Consider the following 25,634-nt stretch of genomic DNA (forward strand, 5'->3'; position numbering starts at 1 on the left):
GATGATTTAGACGTTTCAAACAAGATTGGTATAATATAAACCAGAATCGACAAGACCATGTTGCAAATTTGTGTCTACTTGTTTGTAATCCATGTTTCTACAGTCCCACTGAAGGGAAAGGGCAAGTCACCTTTTGATAGGCTGCAATTTGACAGTCTATTCCATTTCAGCTAAAGAAGATTCATACCATGGTGACATTTAGAAGACCAAAGACGCTCTCGCTGAAACGTAATCCATAATATCCCAGAAGGACCATTGCCAGAAGGAACAAGTTGGATGACTACATCATCTTTAAGTTTCCTTTGACCACAGAGAGTGCTTTGAAGAAATTTGAAGATAACAACACACTTGTCTTTATTGTTGCCCTCAAAGCTAACAAGTTCCAGATCAAGGCTGCTGTAAAGAGACTCTACGAAATTAAACTGTCAAAGGTCAATACACTCATCAGACCTGATGGACAGAAAAAAGCTCATGTGAGTTTGGAATCCGATTACAATGCTTTAGACATTACAAACAAAATGCAATTTAATTTATTTTTTGTCTTAAGCGAGACGCGCTGTATTAAATGTAATGAGCAGTGACGAAAGAGACAACAGAAGAATCATACCAAGGTAACATTTTAAAGATCAAAGATGCTCTCGCTGACATGTAATAAAAAATATCCCAGGAGGACTATTGCCAGAAGGAACAAGTTTAAGATGACTACAGCATCATCAAGTTTCCTTTAACCACAGAGAGTGCTTGGAAGAAAATTGAAGAAAACAACACACTTGTCTTTATTGTTGTCCTCAAAGCTAACAAGTTCCAGATCAAGGCTGTTGTAAAGAAACTCTACAACATAAAGTGGCAAAGGGTCAACACACTCAACAGACCTGATAGATAGAAAAAAGCTTATGTAGGTTGAATCAAGTTATGATGCTTTAGACGTTTCAAACAAGATTGGTATAATATAAACCAGAATCGACAAGACCATGTTGCAAATTTTTGTCTACTTGTTTATAATCCATGTTTCTACAGTCCCACTGAAGGGAAGGAGAATGCTTCCTTGTGATTGGCTGCAATTTTACAGTCCATTCTATTTCAGCAAATGAAGATTCATACCAAGGTGACATTTAGAAGACCAAAGATGCTCTCGCTGAAACATAATCCATAATATCCCAGAAGGACCATTGCCAGAAGGAACAAGTTGGATGACTACATCATCTTTAAGTTTCCTTCGACCACAGAGAGTGCTTTGAAGAAATTTGAAGATAACAACAAACTTGTCTTTATTGTTGCCCTCAAAGCTAACAAGTTCCAGATCAAGGCTGTTGTAAAGAAACACTACAACATAAAGTGTCAAAGGGTCAACGCACTCAACAGACCTGATAGATACAAAAAAGCTTATGTAAGGTTGGAATCTGGTTACGATGATTTAGAAGTTTCAAACAAGATTGGTATAATATAAACCAGAATCGACAAGACCATGTTGCAAATTTTTGTCTACTTGTTTGTAATCCTTGCTTCTACAGTCCCACTGAAGGGAAGGAGAATGCTTCCTTGTGATAGGCTGCAATTTTACAGTCCATTCTATTTCAGCAAAAGAAGATTCATACCAAGGTGACATTTAGAAGACCAAAGATGCTCTCGCTGAAACATAATCCATAATATCCCAGAAGGACCATTGCCAGAAGGAACAAGTTGGATGACTACATCATCTTTAAGTTTCCTTCGACCACAGAGAGTGCTTTGAAGAAATTTGAAGATAACAACAAACTTGTCTTTATTGTTGCCCTCAAAGCTAACAAGTTCCAGATCAAGGCTGTTGTAAATAAACTTTGCAACATAAAGTGTCAAAGGTCAATACACTCATCAGACCTGATGGACAGAAAAAAGCTCATTTGAGTTTGGAATCCGATTACAATGCTTCAGACATTGCAAACAAAATGCAATTTAATTTAATTTTTGTCTTAAACAGACGCGCTGTATTAAATGTGATGAGCAATGACGAAAGAGACAAACGAGGAATCATACCAAGGTGACATTTCGAAGATCAAAGATACTCTCGCTGACATGTAATCAAAAATATCCCAGGAAGACCATTGCCAGAAGGAACAAGTTTAAGATGACTACAGCATCATCAAGTTTCCTTTAACCTCAGAGAGTGCTTTGAAGAAAATTTAAGAAAACAACACACTTGTCTTTGTTGTTGCCCTCAAAACTAACAATATCCAGATCAAGGCTGTTGTAAAGAAACTCTACAACATAAAGTGTCAAAGGGTCAACACACTCAACAGACCTGATATATACAAAAAAGCTTATGTAAGGTTGGAATCTAGTTACGATGATTTAAACGTTTCAAACAAGATTGGTATAATATAAGCCAGAATCGACAAGACCATGTTGAAAATGTTTGTCTATTTGTTTATGTTTCTACGGTCCCACTGAAGGGAAAGAGCAAGCTTCCTTGTGATAGGCTGCAATTTGACAGTCCATTCCATTTCAACAAAAGAAGATTCATACCATGGTGACATTTAGAAGACCAAAGACGCTCTCGTTGAAACGTAATCCAAAATATCCCAGAAGGACAATTGCCAGTTTCCTTTAACCACAGAAAGTGCTTTGAAGAAATGAAATTAAAGTGTCAAAGGTCGACATACTCATCAGACCTGATCGACAGAAAAAGTCTTATATATTGTGTAGGTTAAATTACGTGATATACGTATTCAAATTTTTAGGCATGTTGGTGTCATCAAAATAAAAAGGGTGCCAAATCATGAGAAAGATAATTAATAAAGCTAATTGAAATTTGAAAGGAAAATCAGGCACAGATAAACAAGATGGCTTCTCTTAAATATGATAATCTATATTATGAAAGAGAAAAAGTGGACACTTTGATGATGTCACAACATTTTTTTACATCAAATATGTACATGAATTCACACCTACAACACAATGGCTTCCAGAATACATTAAAAATATTGGGGTTATCGTGCATTCTGAAGAATTATTTTCATTAAAAAAATGCCTTAATTTTTACCATATTCAGCACTTTTGTGTAATTAATGTGCGCATTTTTTCATTTTGTAGGAGCTTGTATTGCTTTATTTAAATCGGAATGGACTCAAATTTAGTGAATGTATTAAGGAAGGTGAGTAGAATGCGATTTGTACAAAAAACATTTTTTTAAGTATTGTGTGTAATTTTTTGAAAATTGATCAAAACGTCATTTTGAGTTTTTTAAATTTTTAACGTGCACTTTAACACTCATGACCCTGTGTACTATTTTATTTGATAATATTGTTACCCCTGACCTGAAGTTTATGTATAGATGTAATGACGGCAACGATGACGATGATGATGGTGATAATGATAATCATAATAATATGATTAGTACGGCCATACTGCGTTGAAACACCGGTTCTCGTCAGATCACCGAAGTTAAGCAACGTTGGGCCCGGTTGCGTTCTGGATGGGAGACCGTCCAGAAATCGCGGCGGGTGCTGTATATACTGGAGAGTGATGGTGTAATGGTAATATCGAACTAGCATGTGATAGGCATGGGTTCGAGTTTATCTGTACCATACTAATTGCATCCTTAGGCAAGATGCTTTACTCTCATTGCCTCATCCTTCCGATGGGATGTAAAGCCGTTGGTCCTGTGTACTTAACAGTGCACGTTAAAGAAATTGGTACACTATTCGAAAAGAGTAGGGGATCGTCTCCCGGTGTGCTGATATGGTAGGCGCTGCACTGCTGGCTGCCGTGGGTCCGTGGAGGGCCTAATCCGAATTTCCTCAGTTTCCAGTTAAGCATGAGGACAAATACATATAAAATAAAAAATAAAATAAATAAAATAATAATCATAATAATAATAATCAATGATAATAATTTTATACGTCATTGAAAAATTGGAGGTACACAACTTCACATAAATGTGGATATCAAAATATTTTGTCCACACCTTCTAGAGAAACGACGCACAAAAAAAGAAGAAAGAAGAATAATACAGACAAAAAATATGATTCTATACAATAACAAGGAGTTATCCGCATATTGCAGATAACTATAAAAGATGCTGATTTCATACAATTACAAGGAGTTATCTGCCAAGGTGTGGATAACTAAAAGGTTTTTAAAGCTTGTTTAAAACTACAGGATCTTAGTGTATTTGGTAAACTGTTACATAAACATTGGTGCCACTTTGCTTCTCAAAACTTTGTTCTCCACAGGTTTGTTCATGTTCTCACTGTGATTGTATGGAATCATCATCTTTTTATTTTTATTAGTTCTAAAAGTTTGATGTCTACTCTTAGCTTCGGTTTAATTGATGATGTTTACCTATATTGTGATAGTGTTGAAGATAAAACATCTAAGTTTTATGAAAGCCTAAGTATTGCGATTGATTACTACTTTCCAAAAAAATCAGTAAAAATGCATGTACGTGACCGACCATGGATGACACCTGCAATCAAGAATCTGATAAAAAAAAGCGCCAGCAAGCTTTTGCAACTAGAGGAACATCAAATGTATGGAGATTCTACAAAAACATTGTGCAAAAACAAATCAAATCGTGCAAAAAACATTGTTACAAAGAAAATATTAGTAATCTAAAATCATCTGACTCTAAAAAATGGCACCAAGGAATCAAACTACTTACAAATAAGCTTAAACCACAACCTACTATTTGTGCCCCAGGTGTTCCATTAGATAATTTGGTTGGCACGAGCAATGCTATCAACTCCTTCTTTGGTGACATAGCGCGCAGCAGACCCTATCGCCTTGAACAAATTACCATAATTTCTACATGCACAACTGCCGCCTTGTGTATCAGAGTGGGAGATGTATCTAGAACTTAAGAAAGTGAAGGTTGGAAAATCTCCCGGACCCGACAATATTCCAAACAAAATCTTGAAGGAATTTGCATGTGAAATTAGCCAACCAATAACGCATATTTTCAACACATCCTTAAGCAAAGGCATTGTCCCCAGCTGGTGTACTTCTCGTTTCAAAAAGTACTTCCTGTCATTGATCCCATTGTAATTGACGACCGACAACTTGAATGTGTCACTGAAGTGAGTATCTTAGGAGTCTGGGTCCAAAGCAACCTTAAATGGAATAAAAATGTTAGTGAAATCATTTTAAAAAGCAGCAGAAAACTACATTATGTTATGTCGTCTAAAAAATTCAGTGTCCCCGTTGAAGATCTAGTAGAGGTATATACTGGCTACATTAGATCTACCCTTGAATATGCGGCATAAGTGTGGCATTCAGGTATAACTAATGAACAGAGCAATGCTATTGAGAAAATACATATTGCGTGCTTGCCGAATCATTCTAGGCCATAAATATATAGATTATCCTCACGCACTGAATAACCTTAACCTCCTAACCTTATCTGAACGTAGAACAAAGCTGTGCCTTAAACTTGCCAAAACTTGTGCAAAAGACGATCGCTTTTCATGGTGGTTCAGTTGAAATAACACAGCTCACAATATGGTTCTTCGCAATCCTAAAAAATATGTTGAGCCATTAGCCAAAGTCAGCCGTTATCATAATTAATAGTGCAATCCCATATCTTACCAGAATTTTAAATAAAAATAATATTAATAATATATAAAGATTTAACAACAGCGTGCAACATCTGTTGGCCCCATTGTGTATTTTTGTAAATTTTTATACCATTTTACTGCTACTAATGAATTGTTAATTAGTTTTTTATATATTTACAAGTGCATATCCATTCCGTAATTTTTATAAGTAGTCATTTAATTCTTCAACCATATATTTTTGATATCTTATTTGTAAATTTGATTTTGTTTTATATGTGTATAATGATCTGTGCAATTTTTATTGTTATGTAAATCCCAAGAAATTCAGTTTCTTTTCTGTGATTTGTGGATATTATTAAAATAAATAAATAAATAAATAAATTGGTATTTGATTTGAATATATAAATCATAATCCATTTTATATTTGTTGTTTGTTGTAAAGTACGTGTTTTTTACTGTTTACCTTCTTACATTACATGTAGATTATAAATGACTGGATGAACTTGATGAATGCAATCCACCAATTCTATATTGCTCTTTGATTGATTTGTAGTTTCTGAACAATTATCTGGTGCTAGAATAACACAAAGGTAATTCTTTAGTTTTTGTCAAATGTTATTGCCTATTCTTTAAAAATGTTGTGATTAAAAATTAGTATTTCTGAATTAACTATAGCTGTTTTTGCCTGATGAGGATTTCTGTACTTGTTATATTTGATTTCCATACCTTTTTTATTGGTTCCAGATCTTGGTTTTATTTGTTTTTTTTTTGGTTGTGCCATAATCATTTGTTTCTTGGTTGCCAATTACCATAGTTTTGCTGCCAGTGTTGTCATGCAGGTGTAATTTTTCTGCTTCTGGTTGTAGTTTGAACTACAGTAGTAAAGATTGTTGTGTGTGATTGTAGTTCATTGTTCTTATTACACCATCTAACATAAAGATAGATTCATAATAAAGTCTAAGCTATAATAAAGTCAGTGTTAAAAATATTTCCTACAATATTTTTAAAATAGTTTCACCATTATATAGTCATCAAACATGATGATTAAGTTTTTATTTTTGTTTTGTTCACCACCTCTTGACAATTTCCTCATTTGGTTATTAATGCAACTGAAAAGTTACTCTGCATCATTAATTGTAATGCTACAGAAGTTAAATTGATTCTGCAAGCTCTTCAATAGTACTATCTCAAGCCGATTTTCCACTAGGCGAATCGAAAGCGTCATGCTATGCGCATGTGTATTCGAGTTTCTGTCTGTCATACTCCCTTCTTCGACGAATTCTAGTTCCTTTGATGTTTCGCTTCAGCGAAATTTACTAGTTCGAATTGTTTCTACTTTTTGCGAAGCGAAATATTGCGCAACCAATCAGAGCTCAGGAAATGAGCTATGATGCTTTCATGAGCACTCATGCGAATTGATATGCTCAGCAACCACGCGAGGAACATGAACTTCGCAGCAATTTGCTCATGTAATGGAAAGAGAGTAGGGGATTTTCTTCTCTTCGAAACGTTGGATTTGTGCGAACAAATTTACCTAGTGGAAAATCAGCTTCAGGAGTAACTAATACAATAACAAAAACTTTCAATGAATATTCCAAAATGTACATACAGTACAAATTTTCCTGAATTGTAAACAAAAAGCAATGTCTCTATTTTCTATCATCTTATAACTTTACTAACATCCTTTCTTTTGTTGGAAATGTCTCAGTAAAGATTTCCTTTTCTATGTATTAGAGGCTTTGGATAACATGTTTTGCCTGTTTAAAAAAAAAGAAAAATTATTAAAAAGCTTGCTAAAAACTGCCTATCCATGCAGTGCAAATCAGTTAAATATCTTACATATAAAGTATAAATAGTACTCAGAAAAGATGCTTGTTTGAATTTTAATATTGGAATTATTTAAAAAAAAAAAAAAAAAAAAACAGAAAATTTACCTTCAGCCTTGAAGTGTACTTACTATGTAGGATTAGCTTGATGTTATTGTGAGTTTGCCTGAACCAGACAACAATATGAGTTCTCCATACCTATATCAACCTAGGTTTACCAAAGCTTTTGACACAACCTCGTCGGTACAAACCTGTGAGTAAGAAATTCCTGTAGTAGGCCTACTGTCTATTTGTAATCCTTATTATATCTATAGGCGTCAATAAACATCAACAAATTGAAGTTCAATTTTATGGTTTATACACTAAATAAATGACGCACATAGAAAAGCCAGGAAATGACGTACTTTTGTTACCTCTTATTGTTCTTTTCATTTAATAATGCAAATATAATACCTGATGGCGTTCTACAATGCAATGCAAATAGAACACCTGATGGCGCCCTATAATGCAGCCAGAATATTGTTTAATCGGGGTGGAGATAGGTGATTATTAATACTGTGTGTTTGATTTATGTAGATTTGAAATAAATACACAAACAAAATCTGTATATTTCCTTAAATGTAAAGAATTATATGGTCTCCCTAAAAAATAATTTTTTTAACATTTTTTGTTAATTATGTCATTTTAATGTCACATAGTTATACACTTTGACAAAAAACTGAAACGGGAAAAAAAAATAATTTCCTGAAAAAAAAATGTAATTTAAAGCAATTGTTTTTGTGGATTGTTTTTTCTACAGAAGTGAATAACTTTATTAAAACTGCAAAATGGCCTATTCAAAGTCTGATTTTATTAATATTTATTCTTCAGGTTTTTGGGGGCTAATACATTTTTAAATCAAATGGAAATAGAGAAATAATGTTGAAAAGATGGTAATAAATGGTGAGAGTAAAAAAAATAAGTGATTCTAATTTGGCAACAAGTTTACCTGATTGAATGCTAACTTGTGTAGTAGAATTTTTACATATTAATATGTTGTAATAAGAATTGTAGTTAAAATGTTGTAATCATTTTAAGTTGTGTTATCTATATATAAATTTACGTAAGGGCAAAATTCGGTAAATCACGCGTTATTTCTAGAATGTTTACTCGATGGTATATAAAGTTGGTTAGAATCTCGGTACTGATTTTAACCACCTGATGTAACCCTGTTTACTAATTAAATTGAGTTAGATAATTAGTTATTGACAATTAAAACGAATTTAGGTTCAACGATTTGCCCCAAATAGGGGTGTTTTTCGATCGTGGTATACACTGTCTAATGGATGTCCGTCTTGAAAAATACCCACAGACAATAATACGAGGATGCTTCGCATTTTCCTATCTCCTCCTACGATAATTGTTTTTAATGGCTGAAAACCGGTTGAACAGCTCGAGTACAGCATCATAATGTTGAAGACAGGCCGCTTTTCTTTAAAAAATACTATTTTGATAGATTTAATATACGTTTATACAAATGTATTGATTTGCGATGAATGGAACATTCCAATCTCTGTTCCACAAGTGTCTATTCCCTCAGGCGTCGTAAAGGCAAGTACTGTATACTCATAACAGAAATTTGATCCATTTTTTTTTTAATCTGTGCTGCAGAGGTTGGATATAATTTTTTTTAAACGGATAATGAGCTAGCGTTTTCAGTCGCAGTATATTATGTAAACATCTTTATTATTGCATTTAAACCACCCACATCATCACCCCTCCCTCACTGGCATGAGTAGCGTTGTAAAGCCAGTACAGGATAGGCCTACGGTGCATCACATCCCCTAAACGCAGAACAACTTTGGTGGGTAGGGTAAGAACCAACTTAAGTATGAATTGGCTCTAAGAAACAATTGAAAACCATTAGGCCTACTAATTAAGTTGAGTTAGATAATTTAATATTTATTGACGATTAAATCGAATTTATGATTTTCCTCGAATAGAGGTGGTTTTCACAAATTGTTTTACATTATATAAACATACACGTCGTAGTGATGTATCGTTACATGTACTGTAGCCTACTATTTCAATCGACTAGGACGGTGATAGTTTCAACAAAGTATTACATAGCAATGTTTTACTGTGTTTAGTGGTATATTATTTGTAAAACATGAAAACAATTAATATTTCGTTACTAAATGGATAAAGAATATATTTAATATATTTAAAAATTGTTCCTCTTTGCACCCATCCTCTTCCCCATCCCTCACCCCTAATGTTACATACAAAACACAAATTAAGTTTGTTTAAATTTGACTTAAACAATTGGTCTCATTTTGTGACAAGTTTCTCTTTCGGAAGTAATTCTCAGGGTGCTAATTTTAGTTGAGTACATAAATCATTGTCTATTTATTCGTTCCTGTAAACGACATGTATTATTGTAGGCCTACGTACATTTGAAATCGCCAGTTTTTTAACGCTGCAATTATTATGTATTCGAAAACCATCTGTGGGCACGACCTAGATGGTACGCGAGCGAAGCGAGCGTACCATCTAGTATTGTCAATGCAGAAAAATAATCTCAAAATTCCTCAAAAGTTATGAATCGTATGGTAACTAAGAATTTCACAGAGCATTTGTTTGTCTTCACTGAACCATAGGTTGTATTCATTCAGACATGAATTTTAGTTACTGTTTCATTTCAACTGCTGTTGCCATATTATACTTCATAGTATTGATTTTAAATTGAAACTTGGTGTAGTATTGTTATTAAAAATTTGCATACTTCAGAGGAACAACTACTGTCAATAAATGTTTCCAAATGATTTCATGTGGAAATTTCCCAAATGATCGAAATCAAACGGTACTGGGTTTGATCTACTAACACATAAAAAGTGAATATAGATATATAATAAGGAAGATCAGTATCTCTTTGAGTGGCGGTTTCATCGCTGTTGGTTGACAACTGAATAAAATAAATAAATATCTAAAAACACTTTATTTTAAATTAATACTTTTATACTAACACATATCATTGTCTTTTTTATTTAATATATGTACAAGATCAGTACATCCAAATATTTACCAAACTATTTACACAAATATAATCAAACATTTTGTACTGTCTCTAAGAAAACATTTCAATCTTCTATCAACTAAAGCTGAAGTAACTCATGTTCCCAGACCCCACTCTATTCATCAGTGCTTCTATGAATGGATGACTTTTGAGAGCAGGAACGCTAATAGACTAAACTCGGTACCATTTTGATTTCGATGCCTGGACTATACTACTAGAAAAGTATGTGCAGAGAGACAGTTGACATGAGACGGTAGACTGTAAATAAAGTTTTATAATTAAAAATCAATGTTTTTGTATTTCCTATTCAATAAATATATACATTCGAGGTTGCATCTATTCCAGGCACATGGACTTTTGTGGCTTATCAGAGCCATGGTTTTCAATCAGTGATTTTTTGTTAAATTTTACCCTTAAAGTACAGTGCACAAAAAAAATTATTGTTCCTATTTTATTTTTTTTTTTTGTGCTGTTAAGGTTAAAATGTAAAATTAAACTGAAACTGCTGAAACTTCTCCAACAAAACCAAAGACTGTCACTGACTAGAACATTAAAAATAATAAGCCTGTTTTACATTAGATTCCTACACTGCCATTTTAAATTAGGTGACCCAATGGTTCATTTTGTTTTTCATCCATTGAAAATTGGTTTTATTTTAGTCTTAACACACTCCATTTATATACTAAATAACAGATATTTGCTGTTGACTCCCAGTTAATATTCATCATGTTTTGCTAAAGACTCATGTCCATGATGATGGTGAGTTTCCAAAAAGCTATATTTAGTATTATTTTGTTAGAAATCTAAACATTCCTCAAAAGTACAAAATCATTGTACCAATTCACCTATTTTAATCAATATCTAAATTAAACAAACAACCTTCATAGTGAGTTCTTTTATTCACTAGTAATGTTTAATTTACTGAGCTATAATAATAATAGGTTGTATTCATTCAAATGTGAATTTCTACCAGTTGTTACTGTATTTAATTTCATTTAACAATGTGGCAGTGAATTCCAATAGTGTTAATAGTTGTAAATATTACCAATACCAATGTATAGTACAATTTGTGTTGGAACAAGATGTTTTCTTTTCCTACAAATAAAATAAATGAAATATCTCTATTTGTTATTTAACCAACCTTTCGGTTCATTATCGAGAGACATAGCCGCAACGAGAGATGATCAGTTGTTTGGTTTGACATTTTAAAAATGTTTTCATTTATCTGGTATTTTGAAATTTCGATTGCATTAAAAAAAAAAATATTAAAAACATCTTTGCCAGTTTTACAACTCTGGCTATGGCTGTGCTTATTTGATATGCTTAATTCTGTCTGTGAGTTTAAGAAGGGTGCCGTAATCAAATAGCATTCTATCTGTAAACCATACACTTTTCCTGTGTGTGAACTTATGGAAGCCTAATTTCTTTTGAAATGTGTAGCAGGTTTCTCTTGTGGCGTGGTTCTTCTGAATATTGTTCAGTGCACGATTCATTGTTTTTTTTTTTTATAAAGACACATGAACAAATGAAGGTTTCGTAATGAAAGCGCCTTCTTAGATGTTTTACAAAAACTGGAGAAGAACAGCGAAGTAATCAGTAAAAACAACCATGCATTATATTCAATTCAGAATGTAATGATAAAAGAAAGAAAGGGTAGTGTAGTAGTTTCAAATCAAAGTAAAAAAAAAACAAAACAATTACTCGCCATTATTAATATCTACATAACAAATTTATTAAAAATATTATATATTCCTTAAACAATTACATTAAAAAAATTCAAATAATATATTTTATAATAAAATATCTTTTATTTTGATTATTTTATACATAAAAATGTTAAATATGTTAACTTTGGTATAAGAAATTGTGTAATGAAACATGTATTTTGTAACAAGTACTTTTATTATTAATACTACTACAATTTATTAAGCGATTTTCCAACAAATTATAAATATTGAAAACCAAAAATTTAAAATCCTTAAACCATATTTGTACAGTAAAACTCTTTAAAAATAAGTATTATTCTTAATTAATTACTTAATCCTTAATTCCTCTGTGCAAAGATTTTTTATTGGTGAAATTTTTTTTCATACTAAAATCGGTTACCTTTTTTTTATCTGGTCATGTGACCAGTTTTTTTATCACTAAATTCGTATGTAATATGTTTTTAACACTGTGTAATGATGAAAATCAACAAAACTACCAATAGTTTGAATTATTTTCATTATTTTATATAAAAAATACACAAATAAATGTTTGCCAGCATTATTAGAGAAAACTAGAATTTTAATTTATATTTAGAATTTCAAAAATAACCTAAAATTTATTGCTTACTATAGAGGGGGTGTACAGTTGAGGCAATGATTGGTTGTATACAGTTATTTGTTTAATACCCAGTAGATATATGCAGTGACAGGGTTAATAAAATGCTTCAACAAAAAAATTCATGCACTATTGCCATTTGAAAAATTGTCATATAACCCGCTTTATTTTATAATATTATAATTTCCTTCCTTAAAAGCCAAATATCTAGTATATTTAATCTATTCTTACAGATTGATATTCCCTCTTGAAATATTTTTACTGTCCAATATAGTTCAGTTTCTTAACTACCAAATTTAAAATAAAAAACTGATGATAATATCGTTATATTGAAGGAAATACTGTAGGCATACAATGTGAACATTAATGTATATTAATAAAGTATATTTCCATATGCGTTTGATCAAAAAATAACCTGGGTAATACTGCCCTACTTTGAGAAAAGGGCTTCACTACATTTTTTTAGACATTGAGATTTTTATCTTATCTGACTCTTGGGGTTATATTCTTTCACTTGAATTGACCAGTTATCACAAACACCTATAGAAATCATTTGACAAAAGGCCTCAACTACAACAATTGACCAATCAGATAAGAGTATGATGAATATATAATGAGGCAGATTAATGCTCTAATGAGAAAAGCCTTTTTCATATATTTTGTAAATTTTTTACAAATTACCTAATCTAAATTACATTTATAATTTATTTCAACTAAAGTTACTAAATGTTTTGGTAAATTTTGATCAAAAATCAAGTAAAGTAACTGCAAAAGTGCCCTGTTTTTTAAGTATGTCCCGCCATTTTTAAGTACAAATAATTTGGAAAAAGCTTTATGCAATTTGACCCACTAAAATAAAAAAAAAATAATTGAAAATTTTGTCAGATGTTTTTCAATAATGTACTTTTGAAATAAATTCATTTGAAAATAAAATACTATTATGTATTGAAAAACAAAAACACGTTTTGGTTAATTACTCAAAAGTAGCTTTTTGTAGATAAGCCCTTTTCTCAAAGTACGGCAGTATACAAGAACAACATATTATTTTTATAATGGTAATGTAAATGAATATATTGGTGATGTTATATTCGGATCCTGCCGAAGTCAATTGTACATAAAATAAGAGGAAAAAAACTAGTCTAACATTTCGATTACACTTTTTTTTAAAGTAAAAACAATAGTCTAACAATTACACTTCGATTACACTTTCATTTTAATGAATCATGTTTGGTTAGATAAGGTCATCAATCTTCTGTGGTTTGTGGTCAACTTCTTCTTTTCTTTTTCTGGTTTTGCCTCTGTACGTGCAGACAACAATCAGAGTAAATACGATGAGAAGAACTATCATAAGCGCAATGAGTGCAATCCACCAAATCTCTAGAGGGAGCTCATCTGATTCATTATTCGTAAGCTGTGCAGCATTATCCGTCACTAGAATAACACAAAGGTAATTAATTTGGTTTTTATAAAAGCTAATATTTATTCTCATTAATTTACTAAAAGCTGAAAGTTATTTTTATTCACATGACAAATGACCCAGCACTGAGCTCCGGAAACAAGTAAGCAATTAATGGGTTAAATTGACATTTTTATTCCCACACTAAATGGTAAAAAATAATTTAGATTTGTATTCACATTGTTGGTAAAATTATGGTATATTGCTATTTTTACTCGGGGTACTCAAGTTTAGGACTCACTCATCTTCTCCTCCTCCATCTGGAAACTATTGAGTGAAAAGTGCGATTTATAAAGTACTCCTCCCTTAAAGATGTATTGTCCCCCTGAAAAAAATTTTTTTTTCAATATTTTTGTTGAATAGGCCATTTTAATTGCACATAAAAGTTATTCACTTTGACCTCAATTTGGATTGAAAAAAATAATTTTTTACACGGGAAAATCGCAATTTAATGCAAAAATTAACCAACCGGAAGCTATTTGTCTGGAAGACAAATGTGTTCCGGTTTAATTTAACCCTTGACCTGAGTTAGCTCATAAATATTCATATTGTATGGATACATCGTGTGGATGATGATGCTTTCCAAATCAACAGCCAACAACGATAGCAATGCATGCGTGCGAGAGAGTCGAATAGTGATGCGAGACGAATCTTGAAGAAAACTATAGCTAGCAGAATGCTAAGTTAGAATTACAGTTGGTAACTTTGATGTTGAATCTTATTCATTTAGGTGAGTTTTTGTTTCGCTAACAGGAGAGGCCTAGCTAGGCCTAGGCCCGAATTTGCTGCTACTGTACTACTACTACTACTAGCACTGACACTGACAGTCTCGAGTAGCCTAACTGCTGCCTACTTCTGTCTCTAGAAGTAGAGTGTAGTAGGCCTAGGTAGTACACTGCTAGCTAGGGATACAGTAGACCACCACCAGAAGGGATGTATTTTTGTTTTAATCATGATGAATTGGTTTAATTTTTAAAGATTTCAACTATCTATTCGGCAGTGAAAATTAAAAAAAAAAGAAAATCTAAATATTGTTTTGGATGTTTTACTGATGCAATATTTTAAAAATATTTTCTGTATCAAATGCAATAGGTTCAAATTAACATTCCACAAATAAACATTTTATGCAGATATTTTGACACAAATTTCTTTTTTTTTTTAGGTTGATTGATTGAACAATAAGAGCAAGTAGTGAGAAACATAAAATGTGTCGTACAGTGGCAACATTCACAATTTATTGAAACGTTTCTTACTATTAAAATGACACTTTGTAATGGATGTGAGCGATCTTAGAAGACTATAGCTGTCGTAATTACTGCCACAATCAACACATTGATAATTAGTAGACAAATTGACACAAAAAACAATACAGCTGAGGAATTCAATAAGATATACTGTATATATATATTTTATTAACTCCTTTTGCACTGTAATATTTACAGTAAAATTATGAAGTGTAAGTAAATTTGAAGAATTTATCCTGTGTACTGTTGTAGTAGTTTTTTTTTTTATTGAATGTTATGTTTACAAAATAATATACTGTACATATAATACAAAAAAAATTATACAATATTTTACAAGCTGGACAAGAACATATTGGCCGAATGCAGCAGGAGAGTCAGAAATATTTTTCCTGCAATATCCAATAATATTCCAATACCGAGTCTATCATTGTTGTCTTTGGGTGACCTCTGTTCCAGTCTTCATCAGCTCAACGTCTTTAAAAAAAGTAAAAGCAAAGTATGAAAATCTGGAAAAAATAGATCATGCATATTTAGTGAAAAATTGGGCTAGTGAAATTGCTTACTTTGACATAGTCAAATAAGTATACTACCTTTCTATGGTAATTAAAACACATTACTTATAATGTTATAACTTATAAAAAGAGAAAATAAATATTTGACTTACTACAGTACAGAGAACATTTGTTTGTGTTTTAAAATGGCTAGGCTGGCTTTTCCCCTCTGTCTACTTGTATGTACAGTGCTGCTGGAAGGTTCTCAATTTCAGGCTTGTATTGCAACCATTTTCCCTGAAAAATGTTTGTTTTATTTTTATCATAAAAATTAGTTAAACAAGCTTCAACTGTAAATATATATGGTACAGCAAGCTGGCTGTATTTTCGGAATGTAGCTAAGATTGATGGCATATAGCCTAGGCCAGTCTATGAAGAGTACAATGTATAGGGCCTAGCTGGGCATCTTCTGCAGGGACCCGATTGTCACAGTCTGCTTGCTACTAGCCTAGTAATATGCAGCAGCATGTATTAATTATTCTAGGCCTAGCCCTGAACTGAAAAAATCCCAGGCTAAGTTAATTAATTTACCTTCCTGTTATTATTGCGTTATATATATTATTATATTTAAAATAACCGTCTAGGCCTACTTACCGACAAATTAACAGCTCAGCTTTACATACGATCAGGCCGGGGAAACCCACAGTCGAGTCGCGTCGATCTCTGGTGGTGTTGTTGTACGCAAAGATACTATAGCTATACGATCTTTGGTTGTACGTACATACAACGTGCATCGTCCATTGTTAGATCAGATCTCTGCTGTGTGGATGCTCATTAACATATCATGCATATGTATGAGTTAGCTCTACCGGCCTAATTTCTGAGCCGATGAGTTCGAAAAAATGGTAAACTTATTTTGATTTTTTTATAAGCGAAATCAATATTTTTTTCGGATTTTTTTTCGGTGGAAGTGAATAACTTTATGTTAACTACAAAACGGTCTATTCAAAATTTGATTTTTTTCATCTTTATTTTTCATTTTTTGGGGGACAATACATCTTTAATATTCGTTGTAGTATTGAGCTGGAATTTGGCATGAATATACTACAGGGACATGTCCTCAAAGCTATAGAGCCGGATTTTTAAATTTCAAACCGGATGCAGCCATATCACGTCTCGAAGATGGTATCGTATAGCCATATTTGGTAGGGAGGTTATTGAATGTGTATGTGACGTCACATCCCGTCTTGTGACGTCATTACAGCTTCTTTTGCTGTACCCCTAGTATCGCACATTCGTGCTTGTTTTTGTTCACATGGTAAAATATTGTTCAACCTTAATACAATAGAACCCCTCTTTTGGGATACCCATATTAAGTTGAATTTAACACTATGGCCAACACCCTTATTCAGGGAAAACACTTATTAATGGGGACATTGGTTGGGTCCTATTATTATCTAGTAACTGATAAACTCCATTTTTAGTCGCGTGCAAACGCGACTCTAAGCTCACGATGTTGGTCGGTTGTCAATTTTTAAACATTTTTAGCAATTTCGGTTGGTCGATTGGTCGGTAAACACTAACTCATGTTCATATTTTTTTCGTTGTTTTGACACGGGATATTTATACGAGGCAAATATAAATGTTTTTTGTTAGTCGTGTGCAAAACGCAACTATATAGCTCACTATTTTGGTCGGTATGTAGGTCGGTCAGTAAACACTAAGTTAAAATTTGGCACGCGACTGCATGTATATTGCCTTGTTAAATATTGACATACAGTATGAATGAGAATTAAACAAATTATTAATTTATTTTTTATTTTATCAGCATTGAAAATTTTAAGTAAGTGATCATTTCATTTTTTTAAATTTCAGGACTTTTTTTGGATTTAAGGAAATTCTGGTTTCAAGCAGAGTTGACTGATTATATTTTACCTTCTGTAGTGCAGTCTAAACCTGTGAAGCCATTTTTACATGAACATCTGTACTCGTCACTGACCGTAAGGCACACTCCATTGTTTTTGCAAGGATTTGAGGCACAATAGTCAACTGAAATAAATAACAGAAAGCATTATTAAATAAATGTGAACCCTCAATTTGTTCAACCCATTTGCATTCACATCCATGTAAATTTAAGCAGAGTACCCATACTAGTCCACTTAATTTGTTTGAACCAACTTTAAGCTTTATGTATAAAAATATACATACAGGAGCTGTATTTTCATTGATTTGTAAAGTTTTGGTATTCAGAGGCGGATACAGGATTTGTTCATCAGGTGATGTATGTCACTTCTAGTCGAAGAAGGTTATTCTCCCCTTTTGTCTACCCACTGATTATTAAATCAAAATTATAAATTCTAAACTCACCAGCATCACATGTGGTACCGAGATACCCAGGAGGACAAACGCAAACAGGCATACCATCGGTGATGGTGCATGTACCGTCATTCATGCAGGAAGCCTCATTACAGCTTGTTGGTGACATAGTTGTTGCCTTATTGGTTGTCAGTACTGTAGTTGGTTTCTTGGTTGATGGTGCTATAGTCGTTGGTGTGGTTGTCGGTGCCATAGTTAGTTTCTTGGTTGTCGGTGCCACAGTCATAGGTTTCTTGGTTGTCGGTGCCATAGTTGGTTTCTTGGTTGTCGGTGCCATAGTCATGGGTTTTTTGGTTGTCGGTGCTACAGTAGTTTGTTTCACTGTTGGTGGTACATTTGTAGAGGTCATCTGAATGGTTGTTGGTTTTTTGGTTGTTGGTTGAATGACTGTGGTAGTAGTAGACATTGTTGTAGTTGGTACTTCACTAACCACTGGTCTTGTAACACCATCTAGAATAAAGATTTAAATGGCTGCTGTCACAACAAATTATCTCAATTATTATTGTTCAAAATTATTGTTTATGATTTTCATATACAGGTACCAAACACGATTTGGGTTACCATTTTGTTGGTTTACAAAGAGAAATGAGAGCTGTGGTTGACAAATCACAATTTTAGTCAAAATCAAAACTAAAATAATTTTCAAACACAAACTTTGAATAATTGTAAATGCTAAATGTCATTCTACATACTTTATTGGCATATTTGATTGTATGTTATCAAAAGGAAATCTGTTTAAAGCCGATTTTCCACTAGGCGAATTTGTTCGCGCGAATCCAACGTTTCGAAGAGAAATAAATCGCCTACTCTCTTTCCACTACATGAGCGAATAGCTGCGACGTTCATGTTCCTTGCGAGGTTGCTGAGCATTTCGATTCGCATGAGTGCTCATGAAAGCGTCATAGCTCATTTCCTGAGCTCTGATTGGTTGCGCAATGTTTCTCTTCGCAAAAAGTAGAAACAATTCGAACTAGTAAATTTCGCTGAAGCGAAAAATCAAAGAAACTAGAATTCGTCGAAGAAGGCAGTATGACAGACAGAAACGCGAATACGCATGTGCATAGCATGACGCTTTCGATTCGTGCGAACAAATTCGCCTAGTGGAAAATAGGCTTAAAGTAGAAATAGAATGGATACCTGTTTCTTCGCATGATAGACCGATAAATCCGACTGAACACATGCAAATGTGACCTCCATTGAAATGATCCAGAAGGCAAGATCCTCCATTGAGACATGGATTAGAATCACAAGCTGCATGTAAAGATAAAACAACAAATAAGTGGCATATTTTGGTCTTTTTAAATAAATTCCATATTAGGCTTGTGTATGAAGGTCTGAAGATCAAAACCTTTTACTGCTACAGGGGCGCATCCTATTGTGGGTCATTATTATCAATTTATTCTGTTTTGAAAATGTTGCGAGGGTAAAAATATTGACATTCTCTAATTGATCTTGTGGGTCATTTGAAGGGGCCCAATCCTGAAATCAAGAGGTTCAAATTTGTCATAGTAATATATACTTATAATTGTTACAGTATTAATTTAATTTATTTGTAATTCAAACATCTGTAGAACATGATCCACAAGAACATAAGGAAGCTTTTGATTTTTTAAATCTAGTTTTAATTTGAAATAATTGAGCTTATGTGAGGGCATTCGAATGGGCTTTTTCACTTGATTAATTGACTCCATTTGGACTCTACATGCAGGGGACATCCAGCAAAATATGAAAGCTATTATTCATTGGTCTTCCTTATATATTTGGGGATCGCGATATATCTCTCATTTAAAATGATAGTGAGTATATTAACTGTCCCCAATCCTAATCCTCTGTACCTGATTCTGAGCAAACCTCTCCAAAATAACCTTCAGAACATTGACAGTTGAATCCATTTTGAGAATTATCCTCAGAACAAATTCCATTGTGACGACATGGTTGATGTTGACATCCTGTAACTAAAGTATTAAGACACATGTTTATAATAATATTGTTTCAGTGCCTGCATTTTAACATAATAATTCATCCATGCTTGCAGTACACAATTAGATTAACAACAGGCCTGCATCTATCTGTGCTCATTATTGGCTCAATCTGAAGTTTAAATATAAATATAATCCCATATGTTGTGTAAGTACTTTATCTTGCGGTATATCCCTATGTCCACAAGAACTGACTGTTTTAACAGTCCGAGGTGCAAAATACCAGAAAAAAATGTCCAGGTATCAACCATCCCGAAAAGTTATACTATTCAACTAAAAAAAACATGTCTAAAACATAGATTTAATTTTATACTTACAGCTTTCATTACAGAACATGCCAAATCTGTGATTAGGGCAAATACATCTGAACCCACTTCCGCCAGGCCCATTGTTTACCTGACAGCTTGATCCAGAACTACAGGGATTGCTTAAGCATGGGTCTGTTGTTTAGGATAAATCATATTCCAATTTGATTCGTTTGTTTAAGAATTGAAAGATTATGAAATTTAAAAAAAACAAATAAACATTTTTCATGCAACTGCCAGCCACTGTTAAATTATTGTTTTCATCTTAAATGATCAACTTTACTGTTTTTTTATTCTATATTTTCCCAGTAAATTGTTATTTTAATTTTTATATTTTTGAAGAAATTACAGTATTTAAAATACTTTTATTCATTTCACACAAAAAATCAGGCTTTAAACAACTTCTTGTTATTCTAGACAATTTACTTTGTAAAGACAAGTAAATGAATAAGTAAAACATATAAAAAAAGACTGAATTTTACTTACAGTTTTCACAGAAATTGCCAAAACTTTCAGGAGGGCAAATACACATAAAATCATTTCCGTCATGGATTGCCTGGCAGGTTGAGCCAGAACTGCAAGGATTACTTAAGCAGGGGTCTGTCACAAGGTATAAAATAACAGTACATTAATTTCTTTTTCATAGATTAAAATTAAATCGTGATTGATTCATTAAAGTATATTAATCCTCATCTTGTTTCAAATTAATTAATATTCAGTAATATCACTGGGCAGTTTAGAATTTCTTCTATGCCTGTTAATTATCATATTATTATATATACCGGTAATACAATAAGCCAAACAGTTTTTTAAATTTGGCAATTTCAAGGATTGTGCATATATCATTTTATTTTTCTTGGATTAGGCAAAATAATTCCTGTCACTTGGATACTTGTGTGTATCCCCAAGAGCGTGTTGCCCAACATAAAAACTGGTAAAAACATTTTACTGTTCAGTACAGTATTCATAATCACCAAATTTACTTTATAATACAACCTTAAGAATGAGTCAGCACAGAGCAATGATGAAAGAATTTCTTCATGGTATTGCTAAAAATAAATCTCCTATTAAGCCCTCTCAATAAACTTTTTGTTGAAAGGTTTGAATGGCAAATAAACACTAAATAAACAATAAACCATTACTCCAGAAGACGATTGTAGCTGACAACCAAAACATCAGACATTATCCACTTTGCTTTTTTCCTATTTTGAAACACATTGTGGCTCACTACAAATGTGGTCTTACTTAGTTTTGAGCATATTTCACCAACCCACAACCAGTTACAAATACACTCATAGTTCAGTCCAAGTTCATCTGATTGGCAAGATGCTCCACCGTTACAAGGGTTACTTAAGCAAGGATCTAAAATAAACCATATTTATAATTTATTTGAAGATTTGATCAATGTTTATATGAGTGCAATGGTACAAATAATTGTATTAGGTAAAAGATTAAAATTTTATTTTTACAAGGTGAAGCTGATATTGAATTTTATATTTCAACGAATTAAATTATTTGTACCTTTGTGCAAATACAAAATATTACATTATTTGTTTTATAACACACACACTACCTATGTCAATGACCTAAACATATTCCTAGGCCTATAGCTAATCAAATGACAAGAATATATTTAGGTGTGTTATACTGTAATACACATTATCTTTTTTAGAAGCCTTATTGTCTAATAGGCCTACTTGATTTATCTTTACTTTTTGCTGATGCAATATTTAGAAATAAAGTTTACAGGATTTGAATTTGCGTCTTTCCCTGGTGACACGAAAAAAATTGCTGATACTCAAATATACTACTACTGAGAGTGACTATTAGAAGAATGAGCAAAAGAACTTACCCAGCCGTTCACAGTATTTTCCTTTGTATGAATGGTCACAATCACAGTGAAAGTTGTTTCCCGCTTCGGCCTGATAACAATGTCCATTATTCTGACATACATTGGGATCACATGGTTCTATCAAAAAGAAAAAAGCATAATTCGCAGACAATTTAAAAGATGCACTTCTTTGGAGTAAAAGTTTTTGTCACATTCAGCCTTTATTAGGTTATATGCATTATCATGCATATAACCTCTTGATTCTGTCAAAATCTTTATTTATTTATTTATTCTTTCCTTAGCACTATTTTGTCCGTGAATTATCTTGATATCAGTTTCATCTATCTAAGTCAATTTTTCAGAGTATATTCCTTATGGCCAGGAATCGATGTGGTTATATTTTCACGATGCGTAATCAAAAATTACGCGGTCAACGCGCGATTTTACGAAATCACGTTTGTAATCACATCTTCACAAGCATGAATCACAATTAAACAAAATTTGGTACTCATAAATTTCAGGTCATATTTCATCATATGGCAATACAATTACGTGCGTAGCGCATATAACGCTTGCGTACGCGCGCTTAAAATGTTCAAAATTGTCAAAATTTATTTTCGATGAAATTAGAGTACGTTTCAGGCAATTTTAAGCGTTTAAAAAATTGCCATGAGTGCGCAGATTTTTGCACGCGCACTGCGCGTTATACGTTAATGCGCACTCTTTTTGTCCGATTTCGGTTGTACAACCTTTCTTTAATAATATCATCATATTTTATTCACTTTTCAACGCGTAATTGCCTTATACGAGCACGTCAAAAGTGACAGGCTACGCACGTGTAAGTTAACAAAATGGTGAAAATATGCTAAATTTTAAAATTAATATAGATCGTCAGAATGCTCGGGAACACATATTTTTTATTTCATTTTCTTGAAGTGTATGTATCTTATGATTTATTATTAAACTAAGGGAACAAAAGTTGATTAAGCCATAATTAATTGCATATTAAATTAAAAAAAATTCATTTCGACAATCAAACAAATTATGACATTTTCTTAGGCCAAAATAACAAACTTAACATTAACTTTCTTCCTTCAAAAGTTCATATATTAAAGTTAAAAGTATATAGTTTGACAGTGCATCCTTTTTGTACATTTTTAGAGATGTCATCATAGTAAAAAATTATAATTCATTTCGGTATGTAATAATCTATCTGCACCAAAGTGGTTACTGCATAGTAAATACACGGAGGAATTTTTCTACAATTTTTAGTCAGTTGTGTATGGCTCGGTAGTGTGTGCTCGTGTCTATGGCACTCAAGGTACCGAGATCGAGTCTCACCTTGGGAAACGAAATAAGATTTTTTTTTTATTATCCGTATTGTTTGTTCAAATTTATTTCTTAGTGTATATATTATACACATGATTTATAATGAAATCTAGATAAAAAATAACTTATGTCTTTATTATTATGTAACAGCAAATGTGGTTTATGACATTATACGCAGAGGGATCTTTGATCGGATTGTGATACCGGCTATTGTATTCGCGTTAGCAAGGTCCTATCATATATTATAAATAATTAAAGAATCTGAGAAAATCAATGAATCAAAATATCTTTTAAAAATCAATTATCTTTATTTAAATCAATGCATATAACCTATAATTCGTCATAGTGACGAATTAAATCTAGTTTATTTTAAAGTTGTATAAAAAGGGAATGTAGAAACAAATGATTATATTAAAGTCTAGTGTCTGTTTATATGGTTGTAGAATTGAAATTATTATTATTTAATTATGTTATTATAATGATCAGTTCAATGAAAGATAAAGAAAGCTTCAATTCTACCATTAATTTTAGATTGTTTTCTATCTACCCGCCTATGCAGCTTTTTGATTTATAATTTTATTGACATGTAAAAATGTGCATGCAAATATTCTTGTTGAAGAAATGAAATGGGACGATCCCACACAAGATGTGAAAAATCAATATTTGATGAATTATTACCAAAAAATTCACAGTTGATCCCTTTATGACCTTGAGGGCATTGACACTGATATCCAATTCCACTGTAAGGCTTTATACATGTCCCACCGCTTGAACACGGAATTGACATACAAGAATCTGTAAAAAGCAAATCATTATCCTATTATCATTTTATTACAGGTGCTTCTCTTCTTAAAGACAAAAAAATGTGTCAGCTTGGCTGTTGCAAGGTATTTGAAATCTTGATCCAGATGTACTGTACTAATTTAGCATTTTCAGTATTTGATTCATGTTGAGATTGTGTGTACTTACCATGTTGAAAACATCTTGATGCAAATTTACCAGAGAGAGCAATTGTCTAAATGTACTTACCAAACTGAATATACCTAGAGGTCCAGATGTACCAAACAGACAGAGAGAATTGCCTATATGTACTTGCCATACTGAAGACATCTAGGTCCAGATGTACCAGAGACAAGGAGCAATTGACTAAATGTACTTACCATACTGAAGATACCTAGAGGTCCAGATGTACCAGAGACAGGGAGAATTTCCTAAATGTGCTTACCATACTGAAGACACCTGGGTCCAGATTTACCAGAGACAGGGAGGAATTTCCTAAATGTGCTTACCATACTGAAGACACATGGGTCCAGATTTACCAGAGACAATGAGCAATCGACTATTTGTAATTTGTACCATATTGAAGACTCTACCAAAGGCAAGTAGCAATTTACTGAATGTGCTCACCATACTGAAGATGACCAATGTCCAGATATACCAAAGGCAAGTAGCAATTTACTGAATGTACTCACCATACTGAAGATGTCCAATGTCCAGATATACCAAAGGCAAGTAGCAATTTACTGAATGTACTCACCATACTGAAGATGTCCAATGTCCAGATTTACCAAAGGCAAGTAGCAATTTACTGAATGTACTCACCATACTGAAGATGTCCAATGTCCAGATTTACCAAAGGCAAGGAGCAATTGACTTAATGTACTCACCATACTAAAGATGACCAATGTCCAGATTCACCAAAGGCAAGTAGCATTTGACTTAATGTACTTACCTTACTGAAAACATATAGGTCCAGATTTATTAAAGACGATGATCAATTGACTAAATGTACTTACCATACTGAAGACATCTAGGTCCAGATGTACCAATTTGGCATTTGCAGTAGATATTTGAACCATACTGAGATGTAAAGCATGTAGAACCACCAT

General features: G+C 32.7%; 1 protein-coding gene and 2 long non-coding RNA genes across 4 annotated transcripts; 1 reads left to right on the forward strand and 2 right to left on the reverse strand.

Moving 5' to 3' along the window:
* Nucleotides 1-12,170: 12,170 nt before the first annotated feature.
* LOC140044232 (uncharacterized) lies at nucleotides 12,171-24,464 on the reverse strand. Its single transcript, XM_072088710.1, has 10 exons — nucleotides 24,454-24,464; nucleotides 22,438-22,604; nucleotides 21,831-21,947; nucleotides 21,072-21,185; nucleotides 20,598-20,720; nucleotides 20,137-20,256; nucleotides 19,439-19,552; nucleotides 18,293-18,751; nucleotides 17,861-17,974; nucleotides 12,171-14,165 (listed from the first exon to the last, which is right to left on the reverse strand). Exons 1-10 carry the CDS (start codon nucleotides 24,462-24,464, stop codon nucleotides 13,966-13,968), a joined length of 1,539 nt encoding a protein of 512 aa, XP_071944811.1. The 3' UTR covers nucleotides 12,171-13,965.
* LOC140045116 (uncharacterized) lies at nucleotides 14,533-16,102 on the forward strand. Its single transcript, XR_011844550.1, has 2 exons — nucleotides 14,533-14,920; nucleotides 15,353-16,102. It is a non-coding gene; the product is annotated as an uncharacterized lncRNA (long non-coding RNA).
* On the reverse strand, nucleotides 15,404-17,016 carry LOC140045115 (uncharacterized). 2 transcript variants are annotated; one of them, XR_011844548.1, is made up of 3 exons: nucleotides 16,580-17,016; nucleotides 16,099-16,222; nucleotides 15,404-15,908 (listed from the first exon to the last, which is right to left on the reverse strand). It is a non-coding gene; the product is annotated as an uncharacterized lncRNA (long non-coding RNA). The 2 variants fall into 2 exon arrangements; XR_011844549.1 differs by having other exon boundaries at nucleotides 15,404-15,940.
* Nucleotides 24,465-25,634: the final 1,170 nt, after the last annotated feature.

Source organism: Antedon mediterranea, chromosome 3 (genome assembly GCF_964355755.1).
Source record: "Antedon mediterranea chromosome 3, ecAntMedi1.1, whole genome shotgun sequence".
NCBI classification, from domain to species: domain Eukaryota; kingdom Metazoa; phylum Echinodermata; class Crinoidea; order Comatulida; family Antedonidae; genus Antedon; species Antedon mediterranea.

Coding starts and splice junctions, on each gene's coding strand:
- LOC140044232 (XM_072088710.1), bottom strand. Junction 19,553..20,136: donor AGAGGTTTGCTCAGAATCAG/GTACAGAGGATT, acceptor CTTTACATGCAG/CTTGTGATTCTAATCCATGT. Junction 17,975..18,292: donor CGGTACCACATGTGATGCTG/GTGAGTTTAGAA, acceptor TATTTATTTCAG/TTGACTATTGTGCCTCAAAT.